Below are 24236 nucleotides of genomic sequence, written 5' to 3' on the forward strand. Positions count from 1 at the left end.
CCCTTATACCTCTACTAATAAGGGTGTGTATCCGTTAATAATTAGGATGTGTGGTATTCCATTACTACAACCATGTATAGAAAAAACCTAAGGTAGTGTTTGTATGCAATGTGATTGCACGGTATGGGGGCTTGGGAGAGGTGTGGAAACCCCTCCACACCGGGCACAATAGCCTGTGGGGTGGCATGGGGGAGACGGGGAAATTCTTACTGACGTGGAGGCAAATGTGTGGGTGAGTTGGCGCGATTTGATTGGTGGTTTGTGGTCAGAGGTTTGTTGATTGGTTAGTTTTTTTAAACGCCCCCTTTCATGCCTCTTGCACTCCGTGCATTTTTTGGCTTTCCCCATTTTCTGACACGCCATCCCTTTAAGCCCCTCCACTTCGAGTAGTCTAATGGGATTGGAATTAGAAATTTGGAAGGATTTTAAATCTCACTACTTAGAGCATGCTTGACGCTGGCCAAAGTCCAAAATTCAAACCTACCACATCACCCGCCACATCATTCCAAACCTCAATAATTCCAAACCCTACTTTTCCTCCAACACTAAATCATTCCAAACCTCCACACCACACCCCATTTTTACACTAAAAAATGCATGTGTGTATGTGGTCCCCACTTAAATACAACCAAACTCGCCCGCTACACCAAACCGGGCCACCAAAGTCAAACACCTCCAATGCAATGCAATGTTGTCCGGGAGTGGGTAGTCCAAATTTTGGACAACAATTCTAACATAGTGATGGAGTTGCTCTTAGTACTTGGGGTATAGTTTAACCTTCCTCAACTCCACCTAGATGCCAAATCATCCACTTTTCCCCCATTACACTCCATCTCACCCCAAGGTTTTGGGTTTAATCAATTAATCCTATAAACTCCATCTAACCCTATTTTTAGTGGTTTTTGATAAAAAAAAAAAAAGAAAAAGAAAATCAATCCAATCTCTTAATATTCCATTAACATGTTAACAGGTAAACTCTTTAATGCCTCTTAACTCAAGGAGGGAGTGGTGTACAACAGCGGTTAACATGGCATGTCACCTTTAATGCCTAAAACAGCCAGGTACATTAAGGCCTTAAAGGATTTAAAGGAATTTAGATTCAATTCCAATTCCTTCTTTTATTGTAATGAACAACATTAGGAAAGAAAAAGGAATTTAGATTCAATTTCAATTTCTTTATTTTATTGAAATTAACAGCAAAAGGAATGAAATTTACATTGTAATTCCACTTAAATTCTACTGGATTACGTAAAATGAACGCTACCAAGGTTCATTATGCGATGTGGTTGAACCCAATAATGCAAACAATATCTTAATCTCTTTCGAGACTCGAATGTTTTAGCTCCCAAAAATCATTTCACAATCGAATTTGTTAGTTAGTAATAATCAATTTGGAATTCTTTTAAGAGTAAACTGCTAAAATCATCCCTGAGGTTTGACTCAAATTGCTAGATCAGTCCAAAATCAACTTTTTTTGCTAAAACAGTCCCTGAGCCTAGTTTCTGTTGCTATTTCAGTCCAATAAATTAACACCGTTAGAACCTCCGTTAATGAATGGGTAAAACTGCTAAATTCGTCCCTGAGGTTTGATTCAAGTTGCTAGATCAGTCCAAAATCAAGTTTTTTGAATTTGTTAATTATAAACTTATTTAGGTATATAATTTTTCTAGACTTGCATTAACTTTTTGAATTTGTTAATTATAAACTTATGTAGATTATAAACTTATTTAGGTATATAATTTTTCTAGACTTGCATTAATTTTTTGAATTTGTTAATTATAAACTTATGTAGATTATAAACTTATTTAGGTATATAAATCATTAATATCACAAGATTATAAACTTATTTAAGGTGGGTCCAGTTATATTTATGTTCGTTGAATAAATCATTAATATCACAAGAGAAAAAAATGGTAAATGACAGGTTCTTAATGCATCAATACTTGTACCAAATGCATTATATATTTTCTTAAATGTCTTAAAATTTAAGATAAATTACAAGTCTACCCTAAATATATAATTTAAATTTGTGTTTAGTTATAAAAATATAAACAGAATGTAGCTCTTTTGGAGAGCGCAATTTTATTTGACATGTCTTAAACACTGGTTTGACCCGAACCCGTTTTGACTCTAACCAAAATAATCCTTTTTATGAGACTTGTTCTGGCACGACATGTTGTCCGACCTCACCTGAATGATAAATATTATTGAATAAGAAACCACTTAATTAAGTAGAAAAAATAAATAAAAGAACTTTATAATACAAATATTAAATTAAAATAATTGATAAATATTAAACATTAAATATTACGATTTAAATAAAAACAAACAAAAATTATGTTAATTTCTTAATATTTAAATTTACATATAATATTTGTATTTTTCATAACTAAATATTGTTTAAATTGACTGTTGTCTTATTTAAATCCTTAAATAAATACTAAATATTTACATGGTAACAACAACAACAACAACAACAACATCAAAATAAAATCAGTATTTAAGGCTGGGCCGGTTAAATTACGCTCTTCAAAAAAGCTACATTTATATTTTTAAAACTAATTTTATTTAAATTAAATTAAGTATTATCTTATTTAAATACTTAAGTATATAATTAGTAAACATTTAATGATAATAATAATAATAATAATAATAATAATAATCAAAATAACTAACAAATAATTTTTCAAAATAACTAACAAAAGGATTTTTTTTTTCTCTTGTGATATTAATGATTTATATACCTAAATAAGTTTATAATCTAAATAAGTTTATAATTAACAAATTCAAAAAATTAATGCAAGTCTAGAAAAATTATATACCTAAATAAGTTTATAATCTAAATAAGTTTATAATTAACAAATTCAAAAAATTAACGCAAGTCTAGAAAAATTATATACCTAAATAAGTTTATAATTAACAAATTCAAAAAACTTGATTTTGGACTTATCTAGCAACTTGAATCAAACCTCAGGGGCGAATTTAGCAGTTTTACCCATTCATTAACGGAGGTTCTAACGGTGTTAATTTATTGGACTGAAATAGCAACAGAAACTAGGCTCAGAGACTGTTTTAGCAAAAATAGTTGATTTTGGACTGATTTAGCAATTTGAGTCAAACCACAGGGACGATTTTAGCAGTTTACTCTTCTTTTAACATAAGGGGTGGTAGTTAACTAACCAAAAAGTACAAGGGGGAATAAACGTTTCTTTAGAAAGAGGGTGCAAACCGTCACTAGTGCTCTAGTGGTGGCTCTAGATATTTAAGTTCCATCTACAGTGGATTCGGGTAAGTTTTCTCATTCAGGTCTTAAGTTTGAGTTTAGGTGATAGAGGTTTCTCATTGAGAGATTAAATTGGGGACCTATTGTGCAAAAAGGCTCTCTAGCGCGGAACCAATTAATACAACGTATCCTAGACCTCCTAAACATTCGCCAATAATTCACAGCTAAAAAGTAAAAAGGGTGCAAAATGCAAATAGTGAAAAGTGGAGAGTACCAGAAAGAACACCATTGCTGATATATCAACAGGTGGCTCTGAAGTCAACCAACAACAACTGCCATGAATTCACCTCTACTTTCTCTCTCTACCACCACCACCACTCTCTCTCCGCCTCCGCCTCTGCACCGCCCTCACCACCGGCGAATTCACTTCCACTCATTCAACGTCAAAGCTTCCTGTTCTTCTTCTTCTTCTCCGACGACGTCGTTCTCGAATCATCGAGTTGTTGTTACAAGAGAGCGTGGTAAAAATGGCAAGCTCGTCAAAGCTCTCGTAATTATCCTCTTCTTAACTGTTTCTGTATCTGTTCTTCATGTTGTTGTTGGTTTGTATTCGTTTAATTTCGTGCATTGATATAGCTTCTCAATTTTAGGTTTTACTGAGTAACCGTTTGATGAAAGAATGCCTGAAAGAATGTGGTAAAATTGCTTATATTTGTGTAATTTGTGCACTGGTGTAACTTTCTCTGAGCTTTATGTTTTAGTTATACACAGTTCATTGTTGTTTGCCATTTGATTGATGTTTAATCTACTTTATGGCGTCTGTTGAGTAGGTGTTTGATGAAATGCCTGAAAGAGTGTGGTGATATTGCTTATATTTGTTTAATTTCGCGCATTAGTATAGATTCTCTGAATTTTAGGTTTTAGTTATAACTTATAGATAGTTCACGAATTTTTTATTTTTATTTATTTATTTTTTTGTGCTATTGCATTAGTGACTAAACGAATTTGTGGACTCTGTTGAGTAGGTGTTTGATGAAATGCCTGAAAGAATGTGATAATATTGCTTGTATTTGTTTAATTTGGTGCATTGGTGTAACTTCTCTGAATTTTAGGTTTTAGTTATAGACGGTTCATGTTTTATGTTTTTAGCCGTTGTATTAATGATTAATCTGCTTTATGGCCTATGTTGAGTAGGTGTTTGATGAAATGCCTGAAAGAATGCGGTAATTTTCTTATATTTATTTAATTTAGTGCAATGGCATAACTTATTTGAATTTTAGGTTTTAGTTATAGACAGTTCTTTTTTTTTTTTTTTTTTTTTTGCTACTGCATTAATGATTAATCTACTTTATGGACTCTATTGAGTAGGTGTTCTATGAAATGCCTGAAAGAATGTGGTAATATTGCTTATATTTGTTTAATTAGGTGCATAAGTGTAGCTTTTTTTAACTTTAGGTTTTAGTTACAGACGGTTCATTTTTTTTTGTTTTTAGCCGTTATAATCTACTTTATGGACTCTGTTGAGTAGCTGTTTGATGAAATGCCTGAAAGAATGTGATAATGTACCTTATATGAGCGTATAAAATGGCAACAATTTAGGCTTTGGGATATCCCAATTTAAGTGCGTTTGCTCACTAGACATTGCCATCGTCAAATTGAAATGATTTGTTTACCAGTTGTAGTGTCATTATGAACCATTGATGGTGTTGATTATGACATACATAATTCCTTCTATTTTGTTGACTAGTCACTGCAATTTTTAGGATTGAGCCAACACTTAGAACATTTAAGGTCAATGGTTGCAGTTTCTATGGAAATAGGGGTATGATTAAATTATGTTTGGTTCACTTGGTTTACGACACATAAGAGCTCATAGGTATAGAAGTTCAACATCACAATTCATGACATGTGTATTTAAAATGAAAACAATTTATCAACTATTACTACATTATCACCAATTATTTACCAAGTGGAAATTGTTACAAGGTAAAATTCATAGAATTTTTACGGTTCTTATTTCCTAACGAGTTTATATGTAATTTCTGTTTGAGCAGGCAGCACATGGGATCAACTGTTTGGAGCTTCCCCTTATTCAGCATACACATCTACCTGATCTTGAAAGACTTTCTGCTCTATTGAGTGGTAACTTCCTCTTTTTATGATCCAACTTGAAGCTGCAAAACATTTTTTCCTTGAAATTCATAATCCTTTTGTTCCTTCAAGGCTGTGGTTATGAATCAGTGTAATGAATCATAATACCATCTAAGACTGCCACAGTATAGGTGAATTAATTTGTAACAGTATTCTTGTAATTATATGGTGACAGCCACTGCTTTTGATTGGATCATCATAACTTCACCTGAAGCGGCTTTGGTATTTCTTGATGCCTGGAAGTAAGTACAGAACCTTGCTCCAGATAATATTAAGAGTAAAATGCCATTTTCGTCCCTGAGGTTTGGCCAATTTTGCGATTTTCGTCCAAAGGTTTGTTTTTCAGCATCTGGATCCAAAAGGTTTGAAACTTGCCAGTTTCATCCGGCTCGTTAATTCCATCCATATTTCTCCGTTAACCAGGGGTATTTTTCGTCTTTTTTATTTAGTAACCTTTTGGAGAAAAGTGGATGGAGTTAACGAGCTTGATGAAAATGGCAAGATTTCAAACCTTTTGGATCCAGATGCGGAAAAAAAAACCTTTGGATGAAAGTCACAAAATTGGCCGAACCTCAAGGACGAAAATGGCATTTTACAATAATATTAAGATACAATTCTTTCCACGATAACTTCTCAAACAATGTTTTAAGATGTAAATTACTATATGAACAACATCTATACTACTTAGTTATATAATAACCCATCATTTATTTTATTTCTCAAGAAAAAGTCAAATGAAGTCAACCTTAAGTCTGACCTAGGAGATGTAATCAAGCCTGTCAGATAATAATCCATCTTTTTTTGGGATTAATTTCATATATACCTTTACAAACTTGAAAACTTTCATATATACCCAACCAAAACTAAAAATATCATATATGCCCTTACAAAGTAGTTAAAATATCAAATATACCCAATTTATTAAAAACAATCTAATAATCATTTTACCCTTAATTTTTTAACTTCAAGTTTTCATATATGCTCATCTTTTAACTTCATATTTTTATATAACATATTTTTAGCTTAAATTTATTTTTACCCATATTTTTTAAATTTTTACCCATAAACAATAGTATACTCCATATATTATATTTAAGCTAGAAGTGAGTAAATATAATATTTGAAGTTAAAGGTCATATATGAGATTTCAAAGTTTTAGAAAAATAAGGGGTAAAATTGCATTTATTAAATTGTTTTTAACGAATTGGATATATATGATATTTCAACTACTTTGTAAGGGTATATATGATATTTATAATTTTGCATGGGTATACATGATATTCTGCAAGTTGTAGGGGTATATATGAAATTGCCCCTTTTTTAGTCCTAACTTATTATATTTATATTCACTTTTTATCAATATTCCATAGAGCAGCTGGGTCCCCAAGTGTGAAGGTAGCTGTGGTTGGAGCTGGTACAGCAAGCATATTCGATGAAGCTGCAGTTTCATGTAAGAAGTTCATCGATATTGCTTTTGTTCCATCAAAAGGTATATATCTCTACGTGTCTTCCTATTTGTTAAAATTGTGAGGGTTTTATATAATTAACTTTGTAATAAACATTTTTTACTTTGTGACCTTTTGCAGCAACTGGCAAAGTTCTTGCTTCTGAGCTGCCAAAGCATGGTAATGAAAGATGTACTGTTTTATATCCTGCTTCTGCGAAAGCTAGTCATGATATAGGTATGAACTCTACCTCGGTTCATATAAGATTATTTGTTCATACTTCATAATAATAATATATTTGTCTTTTTACTGAGTAGTTTGTACATATGTTGAGTTTTGACCAGATTTTGAATCAACATTCTGAACTCTTGTTTTACGATTTGTAAACATAACCACTTGATTTTACAATAGTAGCTAATAAGTTCCTCTGCTATTATTTAGTCCATGAGATTTTTGTATGATTTTACATATTTTTACTCCTGTATTAGGGTGCAGTTATCACCATAGTTTACGTAAAGCATAGTTAATGTTGTAAAACAAGGTCTAGAAGGCCGAGTAATCGCTACAAGGTAGGTTGCCATGGCGATTTTCTTCAACTCCGCCTAATTGTTTAAATGCGGTCAACCTCGGCCATAATCGGATCTAGTTGGTCAACTCGAGCCAAGTTTGACTTAAGAAAAATAAAACATAATTCCTATGTCTATCATATTAAAGAATAAATGTAATTTTTCAAGGAATGAATATAAAATTTTGAAATACTTTATTATTTGTACATGTAGATTTTTATTTATATTAATATTCACGTATTTTGTTATAAATATTATTAGTAAATGAATAATAATCGACATATATATAATTTTCCGTAACTATTTTTATTATAATTTAACATGTCTGATTACTCCCCGAATACTCTCCGCCTAGCGACTTTTGCAACCATTACATATTTTTTATGTTTCAGAGGAAGGCGTTTCTAAGCGATTTTTTACTTATTTTTGTACGTAAATCATGGTTTTACTCCTGTACTGGATACATGAAACGTAAATCATGGTTTTTATGTTTCAGAGGAAGGCCTTTCTAAGCGGGGATTTCAGGTCCTACGATTGAACACTTATACAACGGTAAACATTTATGTTTTTGTGTTTTTTTTTTTATTTTGTACACATAATTTGTTTAAATTAATGATCCGTAGTATTCAGTTTACCTAAAAGTAGAGTTATTAAATATCCGGTAACCTTGAATATAACGTCTTCTAGGAAACTGTTCAACACGTGGACCATATGATTTTCGAGCAAGCACTCTCGGCTTCTGTCATTGCAGTTGCATCGCCTTCTGCAATAAGGTATGGTATGGTTTCATTATGATAATATGTGTTGTATTTAGCTCGTTTTTAATTCTATGATTAATTTTGTTGTGCAACAGAGCATGGGTGAATCTTGTATCGGGGTCAGACCGGTGGTGTGGTTCGGTGGCATGCATTGGTGAGACAACTGCTTCAGCAGCGATAAGAATGGGTTTGAGAAATGTATACTATCCATCTAGCCCCAGTCTCCAAGGGTAATCATTTTTCTCTTGAATTAATCTTGTTTCCATATTTCACTTGTGCTAGTGTAGTTTTATCATATTTCAATTTTTACATGTATTTTGGCCGTATGTAAAGGTGGCCGAAAGAGCGGGTTGGATACCAGTTCAAAACAGAGAACTCTTTAAGTACTTGTCGAATTATTATACTGTTTCATTTTACAGATGGGTTGACAGCATTATAGATGCTTTAGGCGTCCATAAGCAAGTCCAAAAAGTGTAAAAGCCTTCTCCTTCCCTTTTTTCAGGTATGTATATGCACAAAAAAAAAAAAAAAAAAAAAAAAACACTTTTTTTTTCTTTCATGAAAACGAGGATTAATCGTTTCTGTATTTTACTATGCAAGATTTATGCGGGTTGGTGCACAAAAATAAAATGTCCAGGAACAGGAAACTCGTGTAGAAATCTGCAATTCTCGACGAGATGGAAGCTACAGAAGAAGACAGATTTCGGTTGCTGTTTACGAGGTCCCGAGACCGTAAAGGATGTCAAAGAAGACATGCTTCCTCATTTTGTATATTCGTTTACTGGTGTAGAATAGCATTGTTCCAAAACTTATTAGAATCGTAGCTGCAAATGCTGATTAAGAAACTGGTTAAATCCAATGGAAGAAAAGGCTAAAAGGACGTTGGCATGATTGTACATAGCCCAAATATGGGCTAAAGGCCCATATGTTACAGCGGTGCAAAGGGAAGGAACCGAACCCATCCAACCCGGACCCTCCGGAACAAAAAACCCTTTAGTTAAACCTTATATGCCTACGTGGTTTCGGGTCCTAATGGGTCGGTTAAATGATCTGATGGGCCAAAGCCGTTGTGTAATAGCCTTTGTAGGGCCAGTGGAACAAGCAACAAGGTCGTGTTTTGGGCCTGTAAGGCAATGTGTAGTGCTTAAGCCCCATAAGGGGGTTATGTGATAAGTGGCAAAATGTGTAAATGTGTAAGAGAGAGAGGATTATATAACTTGAGTATGTAGTGGAAGGGGGGTTATATAACCCCTTTAATTATACATACATATGTATGTAAATATATGTGTGAGACCAACATAACATCACACCATTATAATTTTCACGAGGCAGCCTAGTTCAGGTGATATAACGCCCCTTGGGAAGGTGTGGGGAGGCGCCATAGGACGCTATGGAGAGTATAGGCGTCATATAACATTCCACTACGGAAGGTCAAGTGCAATAATTTATGATTTCAGCCTATAAATATATTTGTAATTGTAGTGTTCAAAATCAATTGTTCTTTGATCAGCATCAATTAGCATTCATATCATAAATCATATTTGCATAAATAGTGGCTATGCAAAGGATCAGAACTGAACCTACCCGGACCCTTCAGAACCGAAAACCCTTTTATGAAATTGGAAAACCACGAACCAAACCCCTTAAATACAATAGGTTCGGGTCTTTGAGGTTTCTTGTCTTGCTCACTCATAATTACACGAATTGAATACATGTAATATTAAATTATAGTGATGAAGATTTTGAAATTATAAAATAATATTTTGAGATAAAATATGATTGATCTTTTTTAATTAAAAATGAAATATGAATGGGTGAAATATAAGAAGCAGAAAAAAGAATGTTCACAAAATTGTAAGATATGATGCAACTAATTAGTTATTTAGCGTAGAAGATTTCAACTTTTAAAAGACCCACCAAAAACTCAATAAAACTTATTTTTATTTTTGTATGTTATGTCTTTAAACTTGCCTAAACGCACATACTTTTGAAATTATATTTAAATGTATTAAACTAATTTTTAGAACTCCTATATCTGGTAACCACTTATACATATACTAATAGAATTTGAACCCTTCACCTTCATCCTACATATAGAGGTAGGGATAGCAATTGAACCTGAATCTGATGGGTAAACTCGAAACCTAACACATTTGGAACGAGTTTGGGGTCGGTTAATCGGGTTTGAGAATAACTTTTATTTTTTTCGTGGGTTTGAGACGGGTTTAGGATTTGGTGATGCACCCGTTTACCCGACCCAATTACCCGATAAAGTGTACCGTTCCCGATTGTATACCCAATATAATTTCTTTAATATTATTAAACGTGCATATATATGATACATCCATTTTTTATACGTATATGTATTTTATTCCGTATACATTGTAGTTACTTGATATATTTTTATAGTGATAATACTAAATGCAACCGATTAGTAATGTTACCCGATAGATACCCGATGGGTTTGGTTCAAGTATACCCAACGGGTAAGCTTTTTAAATTAACGGGTTTACCAGAAACCTGCGGGTATACCCGATACCCGATGGGTATTTACCCGCTAGAAACCCGACAGGTTTTGGGACAAGTTTGTGATAAGCTTATCTAACCAGGTTTAGGATTGGGTTACCTAAACCCGTCCCAAATCTGATCCGTTACCATCCCTATATAGAGGGGAAACACCTTATTACCACCACGATTTCCCTAAGAAAAAAAAAGGTGATAATAAATTCTCAAATTGGTCAAAGTATGACAAATATGACCATATAAGTTTTTATTTAGTTTCTATCAATTTAAGAGTTAACAAGTCATTGTCTTGTATATATTTTTTACAAAAACGTGCATTTTATGCATGATTAAGAACTTCAATAAAAAAAAAATCAGATGATTTTTTAACGTATCTTTTTCAAGCTTGGGTGATTTTATTACCAATAACTATTCAATTATTCATCATGACATGGTTGGTATTAACCCATCATAAAAGCCAATAATATTCTGTAAAAAGAAGCTTCTTAGCGTACAGCCGAGGATACCCATTGGTCGTATTGTTTTTCCTTTAACCCGGTACATGTTTTGTCTCATTTGTGACCTTAATTAGTGACCCAACCTAAAGTGTTGTCACTATCAAAGATAACTCACCATCGACGCTTCACAAATTATGGTGTCAAGATAACAATCCACTGGACCCAATTCTATAAATGTAGATATGTGTGGATTATCAAGATAACAATACACACACTCCCTTTCCTTATTTGGATTCAGTTTTTGACAATTTTTGTCTTGTAAAGTCGTATTGAATACGTATTCATACGTGTATATATATACACAACCAACCTTGGCCGCAATTTGTGGTTCTAGATATGGTACTTTTAATCGATTTGTATGGAAACCGGTTAATTCGGGTTGGATTTTATCGGCAACGGTTCAAACACGTATGATATTAAAAATAAGCTAGATAGAAAATAACTGCTCGAGATTGATTTACTTAAAGTTTGAATCGAGCCGAGCTTAAAAGAGCTCGAGCCTAAAAGTAAGCTCGGTCAATAAACGAGCTTGGGCCACAAACATAAGCTTGTTAAATAAACGAGTCTGAGCTTGAGTTTCGCTTGTTGAGCTCTACTGCTCTAGTTGGCTCGCGAGCCTAAACGAGCCAAACTCCAACTTTACAAACTACCCTAGGTGAAACATGCAAAAGTCGGCTCAATTGTATCCAAATGCTTAAAATATCCTAATTTGGTTTGTTACAAGATATTACATTGCTAACTTAGTAACAAAAATTGGCCTTAACACGAGCTCTATGTAGATTCCAAAATTTGGCCTTAACACAAGCTCTATATACATTCATTCTTCTTCACCACTTTAGGTACCGAAAACTGAACTGAACCGAACTGAATCAAAATGATAATTTAATTATGGGTTTGAATTATGTTTAGGTGCATGGGTGTGCGGGGAGGACCATCGCACAAGTCCTGTGATTTCGAGGGTCATGTGTTTTAAAAAAAAAATATCCGATATATATATGTTAATTTTTTTAAATAGTATACCCATACCAATTCCAATATGTTAATTTTTTTAAATAGTATACCCGTACCAATTCCAATATAGGCTCATTTACAAATCAATTTTTATGGTTTAGAAGTTAGCCCATTGGCCTTAGGTTTAGTGAGCCCATTTTTTATGGTTTAAATAATAATTGCACTGTTTATCGTTAACACATAAGGGCACAATTTTTCGAGCTCGAACAAGGTACATGAATTTTCAGAGACGCCGTCTTTAGGTGTTACATGAATGATTAGTGTTGCATTGGGACTCTTGTCAGTGGAGATTCTGAACAAGTATTTGACCGGTGGGCAGTGGGTAATATAAAAGAAGGGGCAAGTTTGGTGTTTGTAGCATGTGGTTGCTTTTACACTTTTATCATGGTCCCAACAAGGACACCACCAGGCTCCACCACCCGTTTTCCGATAATGGGCTCTAGAATCCAATGAGGGTGGCATTGGCCCTTTTTCTTGAAAAAGATGAACACTTTTGCCTTTTACTCAAAAATCAGGAACTCCATATGTGTTAAAAGTTTGAGATACGGATCTTTGTTTTGTATGCTTGTCATTGAAATGTTTGTGTACTATGGAGGTTACATGACAAGACCGTTATACGGTTATCGACAACTCGAATTGTGTTTTGATGTTGGATTATGTTTTTCTGTTATCGTAGTTGATTCGATTCTCTAGCGTTATAGAGACGATGAACGGTTAAATCGGGTAATCTTTGATGAGGAATTGCTTCAAATTACTATTGCTAACCAAGCTCAATGTTATGGTTTTAATTCACTTAACTAGTATTGATATAGGGACATGGACATGGACATGTTCGATGCAAAACTACTTTAAACAGAGTCGCGTGAGAATCGTATAAAAATATGTGTATTGAGTTGGCTAGATATAACGACGGAGAGAAATAGAGTGAATTTTATGGTTACTTATCCTTCTTATGTACCATATTTAAATGAACATGTATAGTGTTTATGCATAATCATAATTCTCTATTTAAAATTCCTTTATATTGAATTATCTTGTATAACAATAAATATAATAATTCAATCAGTTAACTGAGTAATACAGTAGCCATTCCAGCTTTGAATGGGTGGAACAAGCTCTTGCCTTTTGAAGAAAAGACCAGGGTGTAGTTTAGGAGTAGAAACAATGTAACATTTGCCATTAAAAAAAACTACGTCATACACTAAACCAGTTATGATTTATATGCTACAAATAGTTTGATCATTAGTTAAAAATCTATATCATCATTTGGAAAGAGTTATGTACAAAATCGTATGCCTTGTATCATACTAGTTTGATGGTTGGCTAAAGAAGGCTTTGCATTGAAAGTTAAATAACGACACGACAATGACAATAATGACGACGACAGCCAACACTTACGACAACAACAACTACGACTAAAAAAATTGATTATTACTATCAACACATTATAATAAAATAACTTAAAGTAATAATTTTACCGTATGTGTACGTATTGACACTCAATATAGCAACCAAAAGATAAAATTCAAAAAGAATAAATTTGTGATATGCCTAAAAGAATATTGACACATGTTTACATCTATTGAAAGTTCAAAACCATAAACTAAAAACTTTTATCAATGTAGATACAATAAACACGTCGCAAAGTCATATTCGGAATTTTATAAAGTTATATTATTAGAATAACAAAAATGCTAAAACCCGTTCGTTGGTATTAAAAAAAAACAAATGGGAAGTAGCTTTAATACGATGTACACTTTTGGTAGATTTAGGCACCTCAAAATGACATACACAAAACTTTATAAAATATCGTATATTAAAAGTTATAAAAAACAAAATTTGTTCAACATTACTTATAACAATAATAATAATAATAATAATATTAATAATAATAATAAGATAACAAAGGTATTTAAAAACGTATAAAAACAATTCAAATATTAATATTGTACTATTCATAGATAGGTAATAGGGGTGTGTATGGGTTGGTTTGATTTGGTTTTTACTATTAACCATAACCACTTGTTTTGGTTATAGGATTTCTAAAACCATAACCAAACTTTAGTTACGGTTAATCGGTTATGGTTATTTCGGTTATTAAACAAAAACTTCAGCTAAAACTAACTTTCGGCTAAAGTTCCAAACTTTTAAGTCAATGGGTGTACAAGATGAAAAAAGAAACCAACCATGTTAGACTTAGCTTTGGTTTTTTTTTTTTTTTTTTTTTTTTTTTTTGTTTTTAACAACCAAAACTATATTTTTTTGTTAAACTATCAACGTGAGATCTTTTTAATAAGACATTTCTCTCTCTCTCTCTCTAAAAAAAAGATAAAACCTTACGAGCCTTTGATTAGAAGTACAATTCTATATCAAAATAAATGACACCTACCTTAAGATCATTTTATTACAAGCATACTTCTATACATGATTAAAGTTAAATGAAAATCTATTACACAGACTTAACATTATAAGTTCACTTCGGTTATATCAATTCCCACAATGAGGTTTTTCCCATATTTATTGGGTTTCCTCCTAAATTGGTATATCCTATTGAAGATGGATATGATTGGATGGTTCCGCTGATGGCACGATGATACTCTAATGGTCCGTCAGTGATCCAATTTGTCCGCCAATAAAAAAGAGAAACAAATGCTAACTGATAAGTGTTCTTACAAAAACATGATATTTTTTCGTTTGTTGTTAAATGATTTGTTTCATCATCATTTTATTAATTTAAGTTAGTAATGGTTAATGTAGTTTGTCATCACAATCTCGAACTCATAACTTTTGAAATTTAAGTTAGTTACATAAATGGTTTATGTAGTTTGTCATCACAATCTCGAACTCATCACTTTTAAAATTTGGACCTCAAATTTGTGACTTGGTCCAAAACACTCGAACCCTCAATGAATTTTGGATCATTCAATATAAAGGGAGCAGGCGGGGCGGGAAAATCAGCAGGTGTTAGGGGTATCTTGGTAAAGTATAATTTGTCTTTCTTAGCTATACAAGAGACGCAATCTAGGGAGCTTCCTCTAAATAAAATTAGGAAATTTTGGGAAAGTACCGGTTTCGAATATTCTAAGGTGGATGCGGATGGCAGATCCGGAGGCTTCTTGTCAATGTGGAACCCGAGTATTTTTAAGAAAGAATTAGAATTGAAGAATCAGAATTACATTTTAGTAATTTAAGAAAGAATTAGAAGTGAAGAATCAGAATTACGTTTTAGTAAAGGGTCGGGTTACCAGAGAGGATGTAGAACTAGTGGTTGTGAATGTATACGGTTCAACGCTTAAAGCCAACAGAAGAAGAATGTGGGATGAATTACTGGAAGCAAAGAACTCGATTACCGGAATGTGGATGATGTTGGGCGACTTTAATGAGGTAAGATTTCCTGAGGAAAGATTTAATTCTCAATTCGTTTCGAGTGGAGCTATGAGTTTTAATAGCTTTATCAGCAGAGGATGCTTGCAGGAATATAACGTGGGGGGGTTTGAAATTTACATTTTATCCGGAGACGGCACCAATCTCAGCAAGATAGATCGGGTCTTAGTCTGTGATGATTTTATAAGCAAATGGTCGAACGCGTCTCTTGTTGCGCTTAATAGAGAGTTTTCCGATCACAATCCGCTAATACTAACCACTGTTAATAATAGCTTCGGTCCATCACCGTTTAGACTTTTTAATCGTTGGTTTACTCTTGATGGCTTTGACGAGGTTATCAAAAGAGGGTTGAAAAATTGTGATTCAAGGTTTAAGGATGAAGTGATTGCAGTTAAGCTTAGGGCCGTCAAAGAAGAACTAAAGATATGGAGAAAAAATAAAAGGGAGGTGGAGGAAAGAGACTTACTAGAAGCACAAAATAAGCTAAAACAGTTAGACGATCAAGCGGAAAGGAGGCTTAACGGATTCGGAAATTAGTACTTGGCAAGACTGTAAGAGAAAGGTTAAAGATTGGCATGACAAAGTGGCAGCGGACATGCAACAAAAAGCGAGGACTAGATGGGTGGGTCTGGGAGATGAGAATACAAGATATTTTCATACAATCATGAATAATCACATTGATAGGAATAAAATAAGCGGATTATGGATAGATGGGGTATGGGTGACAAACCCGGTTGAAATCAAAACCCAGTTTCTGTTGGCTTTTCAAGCCAAGTTCAAGGAACCGGTCACGTCCAGACCAAGAATCGGAGCAGGGGGTTTAAGAAGTTAAGCATGGCACAGGCGGAAGGACTGGTATGTGGGTTATTAGGACTGGTATGTGGGTTTAACAAGGGAAGCTCACACACTTCAAATCGCACAACTGGAACATAGCACTTAATATTGGGCCGTAGACAATTGGGTGTATGTGGGTTATTAGGCTGGTCGCACAAGCGTTTGGGCCGCACACCAATCGCACAACCCAAACCCAAACTCAAACGCACAAATCAGCAAATCGCACACTGTTGTAATCGCACACCCTATGGTCCAATCTCACATTATCGAGTTGGGTTGGGTAAGCTATCGGGCCGCACTATATCCGGCCCAAAAAGAGGTAGTCACACATCGGCCCACATATGAATTGCACAAGTATAGTGAACCGCACAAGTATAGTGAACCGCACAAGTATAGTGAACCGCACAAGTATAAGGAATCGCATACTAAGTTCTGAGTCACACAAGTCCTTTAGACTTGGTACAATTGGGCCAAACACACACATATGCATACACCTTATAATTGGGCCGAATCGCATATTAGGGCCCGTTATGAAATCGCACACACTTGGACGTCTAATGTTCTGAACTATTATGTGGATTAGAGGTTTATGGATCTGCATGTCTACTAGTGTGTGAACCGAACTTCTTGATAAGTGCAAATGGATGACCTACATTACATGGTAGTTGTTGAATACATGAATGTTTGTACTAAACCTAACTATTATGTGATTTGTGAAACATGAACTTGCATATGACGTAATACATGCTATATAATGATATGGATTGTTGAATGATTTCCTGTTACGGCTTGCATAACGATGTATGTTTTGCTTGTATGCAACTTGTGAAACGTGTATGGCGAATACGTGATTTATGTGTACATGAAACTGACTGTCTTTGGTAACCATGGTAAGGCATGGTTGACCAACTTGGAACGGGTAATATAACATAACATACCGAGCAACCTAAGGTGAGTTCACTTCTCTTGAGCATGCGTCCCGGTGGGTGGGACAATCTATTGGGTATTCCTGAGAGGAATAAGTCTTTTCTGGGTAAAAACTGGGATGCTGGATAATACACTCATTTCCTATCACCGTAAGTCTCATATTCTACCGAATAGTTACCTGAGAGGTAACGGGGTATTAGTTGATAGCGTTATTAGACTTGGCAACCTCACACCGTACCTGAGAGGACGGGCGTGAACTAATGACCTTAATCATGACCAATGCTTTGATAGGGGGCATTGGGGACGGGCAAAACAATCTGACGCCATCTTGTACGGTATCGAGTTATTATCAACATTGTTTTCGGAATTGTTATTAAACTGGACTAACCACTTGGCAACTAAACGTTTTTTTTCAAAAACTGTGAACTCGCCAGCGTTCTGCTGATACACTTGTTTGCATACTCGCAGGTTATAGATATGTGTGGATGTGGAACTTGCTGTCTAGGAAGTTGGAGTGGTCATGGGTCGAGACACATGGAAACACGAGACAACTCTAATAACTTTCATATACTTGGTTTACGAAATACATAACTAATGACTTACGCTTTCGCTGAAAACGTTGAGTTATACTTTATGTAATATAACGCTTTATTTTAGTGAATGAAGGTTTTCATTTAAAACCTTGTATAAGTTCAATATGATTGGTGGCTAGATCCTGGTACGTCACACGCCTCGCGGGGGTTTCCGCTTGGGGTATTTTTTGGGGTGTGACAGTTTAAGAAGTTAAGCACAGCATGGGCGGAAGGACTGGTAGCTCCATTCTCAGTCGATGAAGTATGAAAAGCGGTTTGGGATTGTGAAATAGATAAATCCCCAGGTCCGGACGGTATCACATGTAAGTTGATCAAGGCATACTAGGAGGAGTTGAAAGGACTAATTATGGAAGTCATGAATCAATTTTTCACACATGGGTCGATAAATCATTCATGCAGCGCCTCATTCATCGCACTTATTCCAAAGGTATTAGATCCAATTACCCTCTCTGATTTTAGACCAATATCATTAGTTGGTGTGGTGAAGAAAATTATTTCTAAAGTTCTAGCAATTAGAATGCGAGGTGTCATCAAAAGTGTGGTGTCTAATGTACAGTCAGCCTTTATGTTGGATAGAAATATTATTGATGGCCCTTTAATAATAAACGAAGTGGTGGGTTGGGCAAAGAGAACTGGGAAGAGTATGTTTATATTTAAAGCAGATATAGAAAGCTTATGACACACTTAATTGGAAATTCTTAATTTCCGTACTCACAAATATGGGGTTCCCAGCGAAGTTGAGGAATTGGGTTATGGGAATACTTTTCGCGGGTAGGGGATCAATATTGGTAAACGGTTCACCAACGGGAGAATTTCAATACAAAAGAGGTTTAAGGCAAGGTGACCCTCTATCACCTTATCTTTTCATAACAGCTATGGAAGCATTACACGTGATGACGGAAAGAGCAAAACAGAATTATATTTTCTCCGGTATCAAATTACCTAAGGGCAGTCCATATTTAACTCATATGTTATACACAGATGACTCAATTTTCGTAGGAGATTGGGAAGTGAATAGTGTAATGAATCTCAAGCGGATTCTTCGCATTTTCTATTTAATATCGGGATTAAAAGTAAATCCGCGTAAAAGCCAGCTTTATGGGGTGGGAATGAACGATGAGGAAGTGAAAAATATGGCATTAATTTTCAATTGTAGGGTTGGAAAATTCCCGTTCGTATACTTGGGATTAAAGGTGGGTGCAAATATGAATAGATTGGCAAATTGGAAAGAGGTTATCGATATGTTCAACAAAAGACTAAGTAATTGGAAGGCAAAAACCTATCCTTCGCTGGAAGGGTAGTTCTTATTAAATCAGTTCTCAGCAGTTTACCGAACTATTTCCTATCTCTATATAAATGTCCGACGGGTGTAATAAAAGTACTGGAAGGTATTCGAAGAAAATTTATATGGGGCGGGTGTAATGAAAAAAACAACATAAGATGGGTTAAATGGGAAAAAGTGGTAGCATCGAAGGATTTTGGGGGCCACGGCATCGGGAACATAAAAGATATGAACTTGGCACTCCTCCTGAAGTGGTGGTGGAGATTAAAAATGGAGCCTGAAAGCTTATGGATGAAGGTAATAAAATCGATACATACAAATCAGAGGAAAGTAGAAGCGATCCCGTTTAAGAAATCTGTGACGGGAGTATGGAAGAATATTGGCGACATAGAAAAGGACTTCATGAAAAGTAGCATCAGTATTAATACTAGATTGAGAAGTAAAGTCGGAATAGGTGACAAAACATTATATTGGGTGGATACTTGGTTAGGAAACGAGCCGTTAAGAGTACAATTTCCAAACTTATACCAACTAGCAACTAAGAAAAGAGCATCGGTACTGGAAAATTATAGAATATTAAATGGAGGGAGGTTGTGGGAATGGGCCTGGTTATCGGCTCCGTCAAGCGTTGAAGATAAACAACGAATGGATTGTTTAATGGAGCGGTTACAACATCAAGTCTTGCCTCAAAACAGCGACGTATGGGTGTGGAAAAATTTCGAGCAACAAGAATTCAGTGTAAGGAATGTAAAGCTTTCACTTGGTCAAATTTAGATCTAAATTTACCTCCGAATACGTTCACTGTAACATCCGTCAAAAACGAATATCCAAAATCCGACCCGTTTTGAAATCTGAATCCTAGTCCTTTGAACCTCAGAAAATTTTCGTGAAATAAATAATTGTTGAAAGTCCCTATCCTTAATATAATTCGTTATTAAATATGGTTAGTTATTTATTTGTTAAATTAATCAAATTAATTAAATATAGAAAAAAGTTTTATTCTTTTACTTTTATAAAAATAATCAGGTTAGTTTGTTAAATTTTAAAAGTTGTGATAATAAAAGTTAGAAAACCAAGTTAAACTAACTAACTAAACTTAAGGGACTATTCTGGTATTTTTTTTTTTTTGCAAAGACAAAGTGCAGGGACCAGTTGTGTATTAAGATGAAACTTGTTAAAACTAAGAACAATTAAAAACATGAACCGCAGGAATCGAACCCGGGTTCCAACCCTCACAGACGCGCATACAACCACTCCACCATAACTCAGCTTAGTTGTTATATCATGATCCTTCGAGAGCAGTTATATCATTTAGGGTTTCATTCTCTAAGAAATGAAATGACTGGAATTTCTTTTTCAACAGATCATGACGTGTCTTTCTAGTAGCTGCATTTCCTTCTCCTCTCGCTACCAAAAGATTCTGAATGCTTTGATTTTGATTCGATACCAACGCCCATTGACTTGCACTTATGGATGGTTGAGGAACCATATTTCTTGCCCACGCGGCTGCGGAAGTTTGATCTTGACCTGGTTGTGGGTCCGTACTCCAATCCCACGGACTTGTGCAACTCATGATTGGTGTATAGAAGTGAAAAGTTCTTTTTTGATGAAACCGTGATATTTGGAAGCGCGGCTCAACTAAATTTCACGAACACCCAACCCCTCTTTTCAAATCACTTAGAATTCTTTGCCCCTATAATAAACTGGTCAACTAATGAATCCTAGATTGTCGCTGAATTCTTTTTTAAAAACAGAAACTGTTAACATCGACCAACCTTGTTTCCTTTTCTCATCACCCTGATTTTTCGGTGATCAAATTATGTTTCCGCGTTTCCATACACAAGTCAATCACGAACAAAGACGAAATCATGTCCCCATTCATCGATAATTATCATTCTTACCATTTCGATTCGGAAAGTGAACAAATTCGATCCTTTGAAATGTGTATATATAGCATCATCCATCTTGACATTCGACACACATCTCGACACCCTTTCACATACTGACAACACTCTTTCGATTAACATTACACCCTCGCTGGAGCCGGAGAAACTTATACCGCCGCCGGAGAAGCCCGCAAACCATCTAAGCTCAACCGCAAGTTTACCGGACCCGGAATCTATGTCGGAACCCGTTACCACATCGTTCCGAGACGTTGCCGGAACCCACAGGATCGTGTCGGTGATCGGAGGCTGCCGGAGTTCAGTCGGAGTGAACCAAGCTCGTCGGAGTGAACCAAGCTCGCCGGAGTTTTTACAACGGAGTCGACACGTCCACTGTGTGCGGTATATCTAGTTCCTTCGTTTAATTATTTGATGAACTTTTATAACAATCAAGCTAATCTGAAACAAAAAGAGAATACATATACATAACAGTTTTCAAATCATTCTTTCTTTTCTGTCCATTTCGAAGCAAAGGTGAACACATAGGATGTTCACCGAAGTCGGGTATCGCGCTTGTTTCGTTCTGGAGGAATGCTAACTGTTAAATCTTTTTTTCAAGCTCAAACTTTTTTGTTATAACATTGGGATTGGAATTTTATTTTGCTTTTGTTCTTGCCTGTTGAATGGCTATCAAATGAGGAAGACGAACTGATCAGTTATTTCAAATATTGTGACATAGCTCAATTGTTTGTGACCAATAGAAGGTCACGAGTTCGATCCCTGAACCTACCCGGTTTTGGGGCGAAATTTTTGAACTTCATTTATTATTGATTTATTTTCTGATTTAATAAATCAGTAAATCCAAATAATTATTTCTTTCTTTTTAACTGGTCAGTGAATATATAAGATGAAGCATGTAACATTATATGCTTACTAATTAATCTATTCTTTTCATAACTTAATAAGATTAATTTATAATTCGTTTTATAACATGTTAATAAGGATAAGTTATATATTCTAATAATCAAATTGTAAACCATGAATATTAAGATCGTATTAACCTATAAATATTAATGAGATCGTTATTTTAACCTAGGATAACCACTCTCGTTCGTTCTCTTGGAATTCCCCATCTTTACTCGTGCGTTATTACAAGAAATCGCAACGCAAACAATGTTGACTGTTCAAGAATCAAGAAACAAGCTAGGATGGCATTAGAAACCCATTTTAGCATTTTAGTTAATGTTGAATTTATGTTTGTTTATTTGAGACAATGTACTTTACTTTAGAATTTAATAAAATGATTTAATTTATATTGTCACATTTAGTGTTATGTTGTTTTGAGCAATTTGTTCGTCTCATCCCGATGTTTCCGCCATCGGTTGGGGTGTGACATTCACTTGGAACAACTGGGTTACAAGCAAAAGCACGACATTTGTTTGGAGAGCTATAAAAGAAAAGGTTCCTACAGCAGTGGCACTTACAGGAAGAGGAATGAACCTACCGGATGTATTATGTAAAACATGCGGAGCGACGGAAGAGACATCACAACATATACTCATAGAATGCAATTTCGCCAAACGAGTTTGGGAGGCGATAACAGATTGGTTAAAAATTCCAATGGTAAACACGGATAGGACTACGGCGGAGTGGTTGTCGGAAATATCGGAAATACAAAGAAGTCGGAAGATCAGGAAAGTCATACATGCAATAGTAATTGAAGCTATGTGGATATTATGGAAAACAAGGAACGAGAAGGTATTCTCAGGAAGACAAGGAGGGCTACAAACGGTGATAGAAGACGTAAAGGAGGCCTCTTTCCAGGGATTGAAACAAAGATCAAAATATGGGGCGATATCAAGGTTGGATTGGTGGGATTTTAATCTAAGTCTGTAATACGGTTTGTTTGTTTGTTTTATGTTTCTTTTTTCCAGTTTTTTGTTTCTGTGATGCCCAGCTCCTGGCTGGGTTTGTTTTGTAGACAACTGTGTTTTGGTTGTTGATAATGAGATTCCGTTGGCTATTCAATATATATATATATATATATATATATATATATATATATATATATATATATATATATATATATATATATATATATATATATGTGTGTGTGTGTGTGTGTGTGTGTAATTAGTTTCAGTAGCGGCTAGAGTTATTGTTCATGATCAATAACAATGTTTGATCGAAAACACAAGAACATAAAGAAATTGAAAACCAGATGTTCAGTTGTTAACTTTTCGAATGCGTACCTAAGGGTCAATCGTACATTGATTTTATATATGATTCATAAGCTAAACTTCGCCAACTTTCACTATTATTAGGAAAAAATGTTCGCTATTTCAAACAATGTTACAAACAAATAAAGAGCGCATATTCTCCACATATTATTTGAATCTTCATGAAAGTAAGTGTGTTCTTCATTGGTAGCAACTTCATGTTAGTAGGAAGTTGACTTATCACCAAGTTGATCTTCATCGATAGCAAGTCACTCCATCGGCAATCACTTGGCCACTATCAGCACTTCAATCCCTATCGATAGAATGTTCCTATTAGTAGGAACTTATTCATCATCAAAGTTGAATCTTTGTAAGTAAATCTTTGTAAGTAGTAACAACTCCATCATCATGAAGATGTTCTTCATTAGTTTCAACTAACCATTAATAGTAAGTCTTAAAGAGAAACTTCCATCATTATCAAGATCATCAAAAATCAAGAACAAGGTTTTTAAAGTAAGTTTTATACCTTCAAGTTTTTGAATGATTTTTAGTAAAGGTTGATGATATGGAGCTTGATTATTGCTTGAAACACTTTGTAATCACTTTTAAACCTTCAAATGGACTTGTAACCACCTTGGAATGCCTTCAAATCTTCATGAAAAAAGATTGAAATTTTGAAATGAATGTGTGAAAGAGGGTGTTCGGCCAAAGCTTGTTAGAGAGAGAGAGAGAGTTGGTTGCTATGAGAAGGTTTTCTTGGATTTACAAAGATTTTAGAAGATTTTATGGAAGGATTAATGATCATTCACAATCTCTAAAGCCTACACATGGAGGAGAGCGAGAGGACACACCTCCCTAGCCCCCACCTCTTGCCCATACATACACCACATGCATATACATACATAATATATATATATATATGTATATAAGCTAAAAACTG

The 24236-nt window shown here is 34.7% G+C and overlaps 2 protein-coding genes across 3 annotated transcripts; both read left to right on the forward strand.

The window, feature by feature from the left end:
* Positions 1-3481: 3481 nt before the first annotated feature.
* Positions 3482-9034, forward strand: LOC110914275 (uroporphyrinogen-III synthase, chloroplastic). Of its 2 annotated transcripts, none has more exons than XM_022159076.2 (10): positions 3482-3773; positions 5278-5365; positions 5550-5616; positions 6745-6863; positions 6961-7056; positions 7882-7937; positions 8073-8158; positions 8239-8373; positions 8563-8645; positions 8744-9034. In XM_022159076.2, exons 1-9 carry the CDS (start codon positions 3561-3563, stop codon positions 8618-8620), a joined length of 918 nt encoding a protein of 305 aa, XP_022014768.1. In that variant the 5' UTR covers positions 3482-3560; the 3' UTR covers positions 8621-8645; positions 8744-9034. The 2 variants fall into 2 exon arrangements, with proteins under 2 accessions (XP_022014768.1, XP_022014773.1); XM_022159081.2 differs by having other exon boundaries at positions 3484-3773; positions 6745-6824.
* A 9597-nt stretch (positions 9035-18631) lies between these two features.
* LOC110888757 (uncharacterized mitochondrial protein AtMg01250-like) lies at positions 18632-19213 on the forward strand. The gene has a single exon (XM_022136266.1). The coding sequence runs from the start codon at positions 18632-18634 to the stop codon at positions 19211-19213; it is 582 nt and encodes a 193-aa protein (XP_021991958.1).
* The last annotated feature ends 5023 nt before the right edge of the window (positions 19214-24236 follow it).

The sequence above is a fragment of the Helianthus annuus genome, chromosome 2 (assembly GCF_002127325.2).
Source record: "Helianthus annuus cultivar XRQ/B chromosome 2, HanXRQr2.0-SUNRISE, whole genome shotgun sequence".
Lineage (NCBI taxonomy): Eukaryota > Viridiplantae > Streptophyta > Magnoliopsida > Asterales > Asteraceae > Helianthus > Helianthus annuus.

Excerpts from the sequence above, each read along its gene's own strand:
- LOC110888757 (XM_022136266.1), top strand. The coding sequence starts at position 18,632 with ATGGGGTTCCCAGCGAAGTTGAGGAATTGGGTTATGGGAATACTTTTC.
- LOC110914275 (XM_022159076.2), top strand. The coding sequence starts at position 3,561 with ATGAATTCACCTCTACTTTCTCTCTCTACCACCACCACCACTCTCTCT. Across the intron at positions 5,366-5,549 it reads ACTTTCTGCTCTATTGAGTG|CCACTGCTTTTGATTGGATC; the intron begins GTAACTTCCTCT and ends ATATGGTGACAG. Across the intron at positions 7,938-8,072 it reads GATTGAACACTTATACAACG|GAAACTGTTCAACACGTGGA; the intron begins GTAAACATTTAT and ends AACGTCTTCTAG.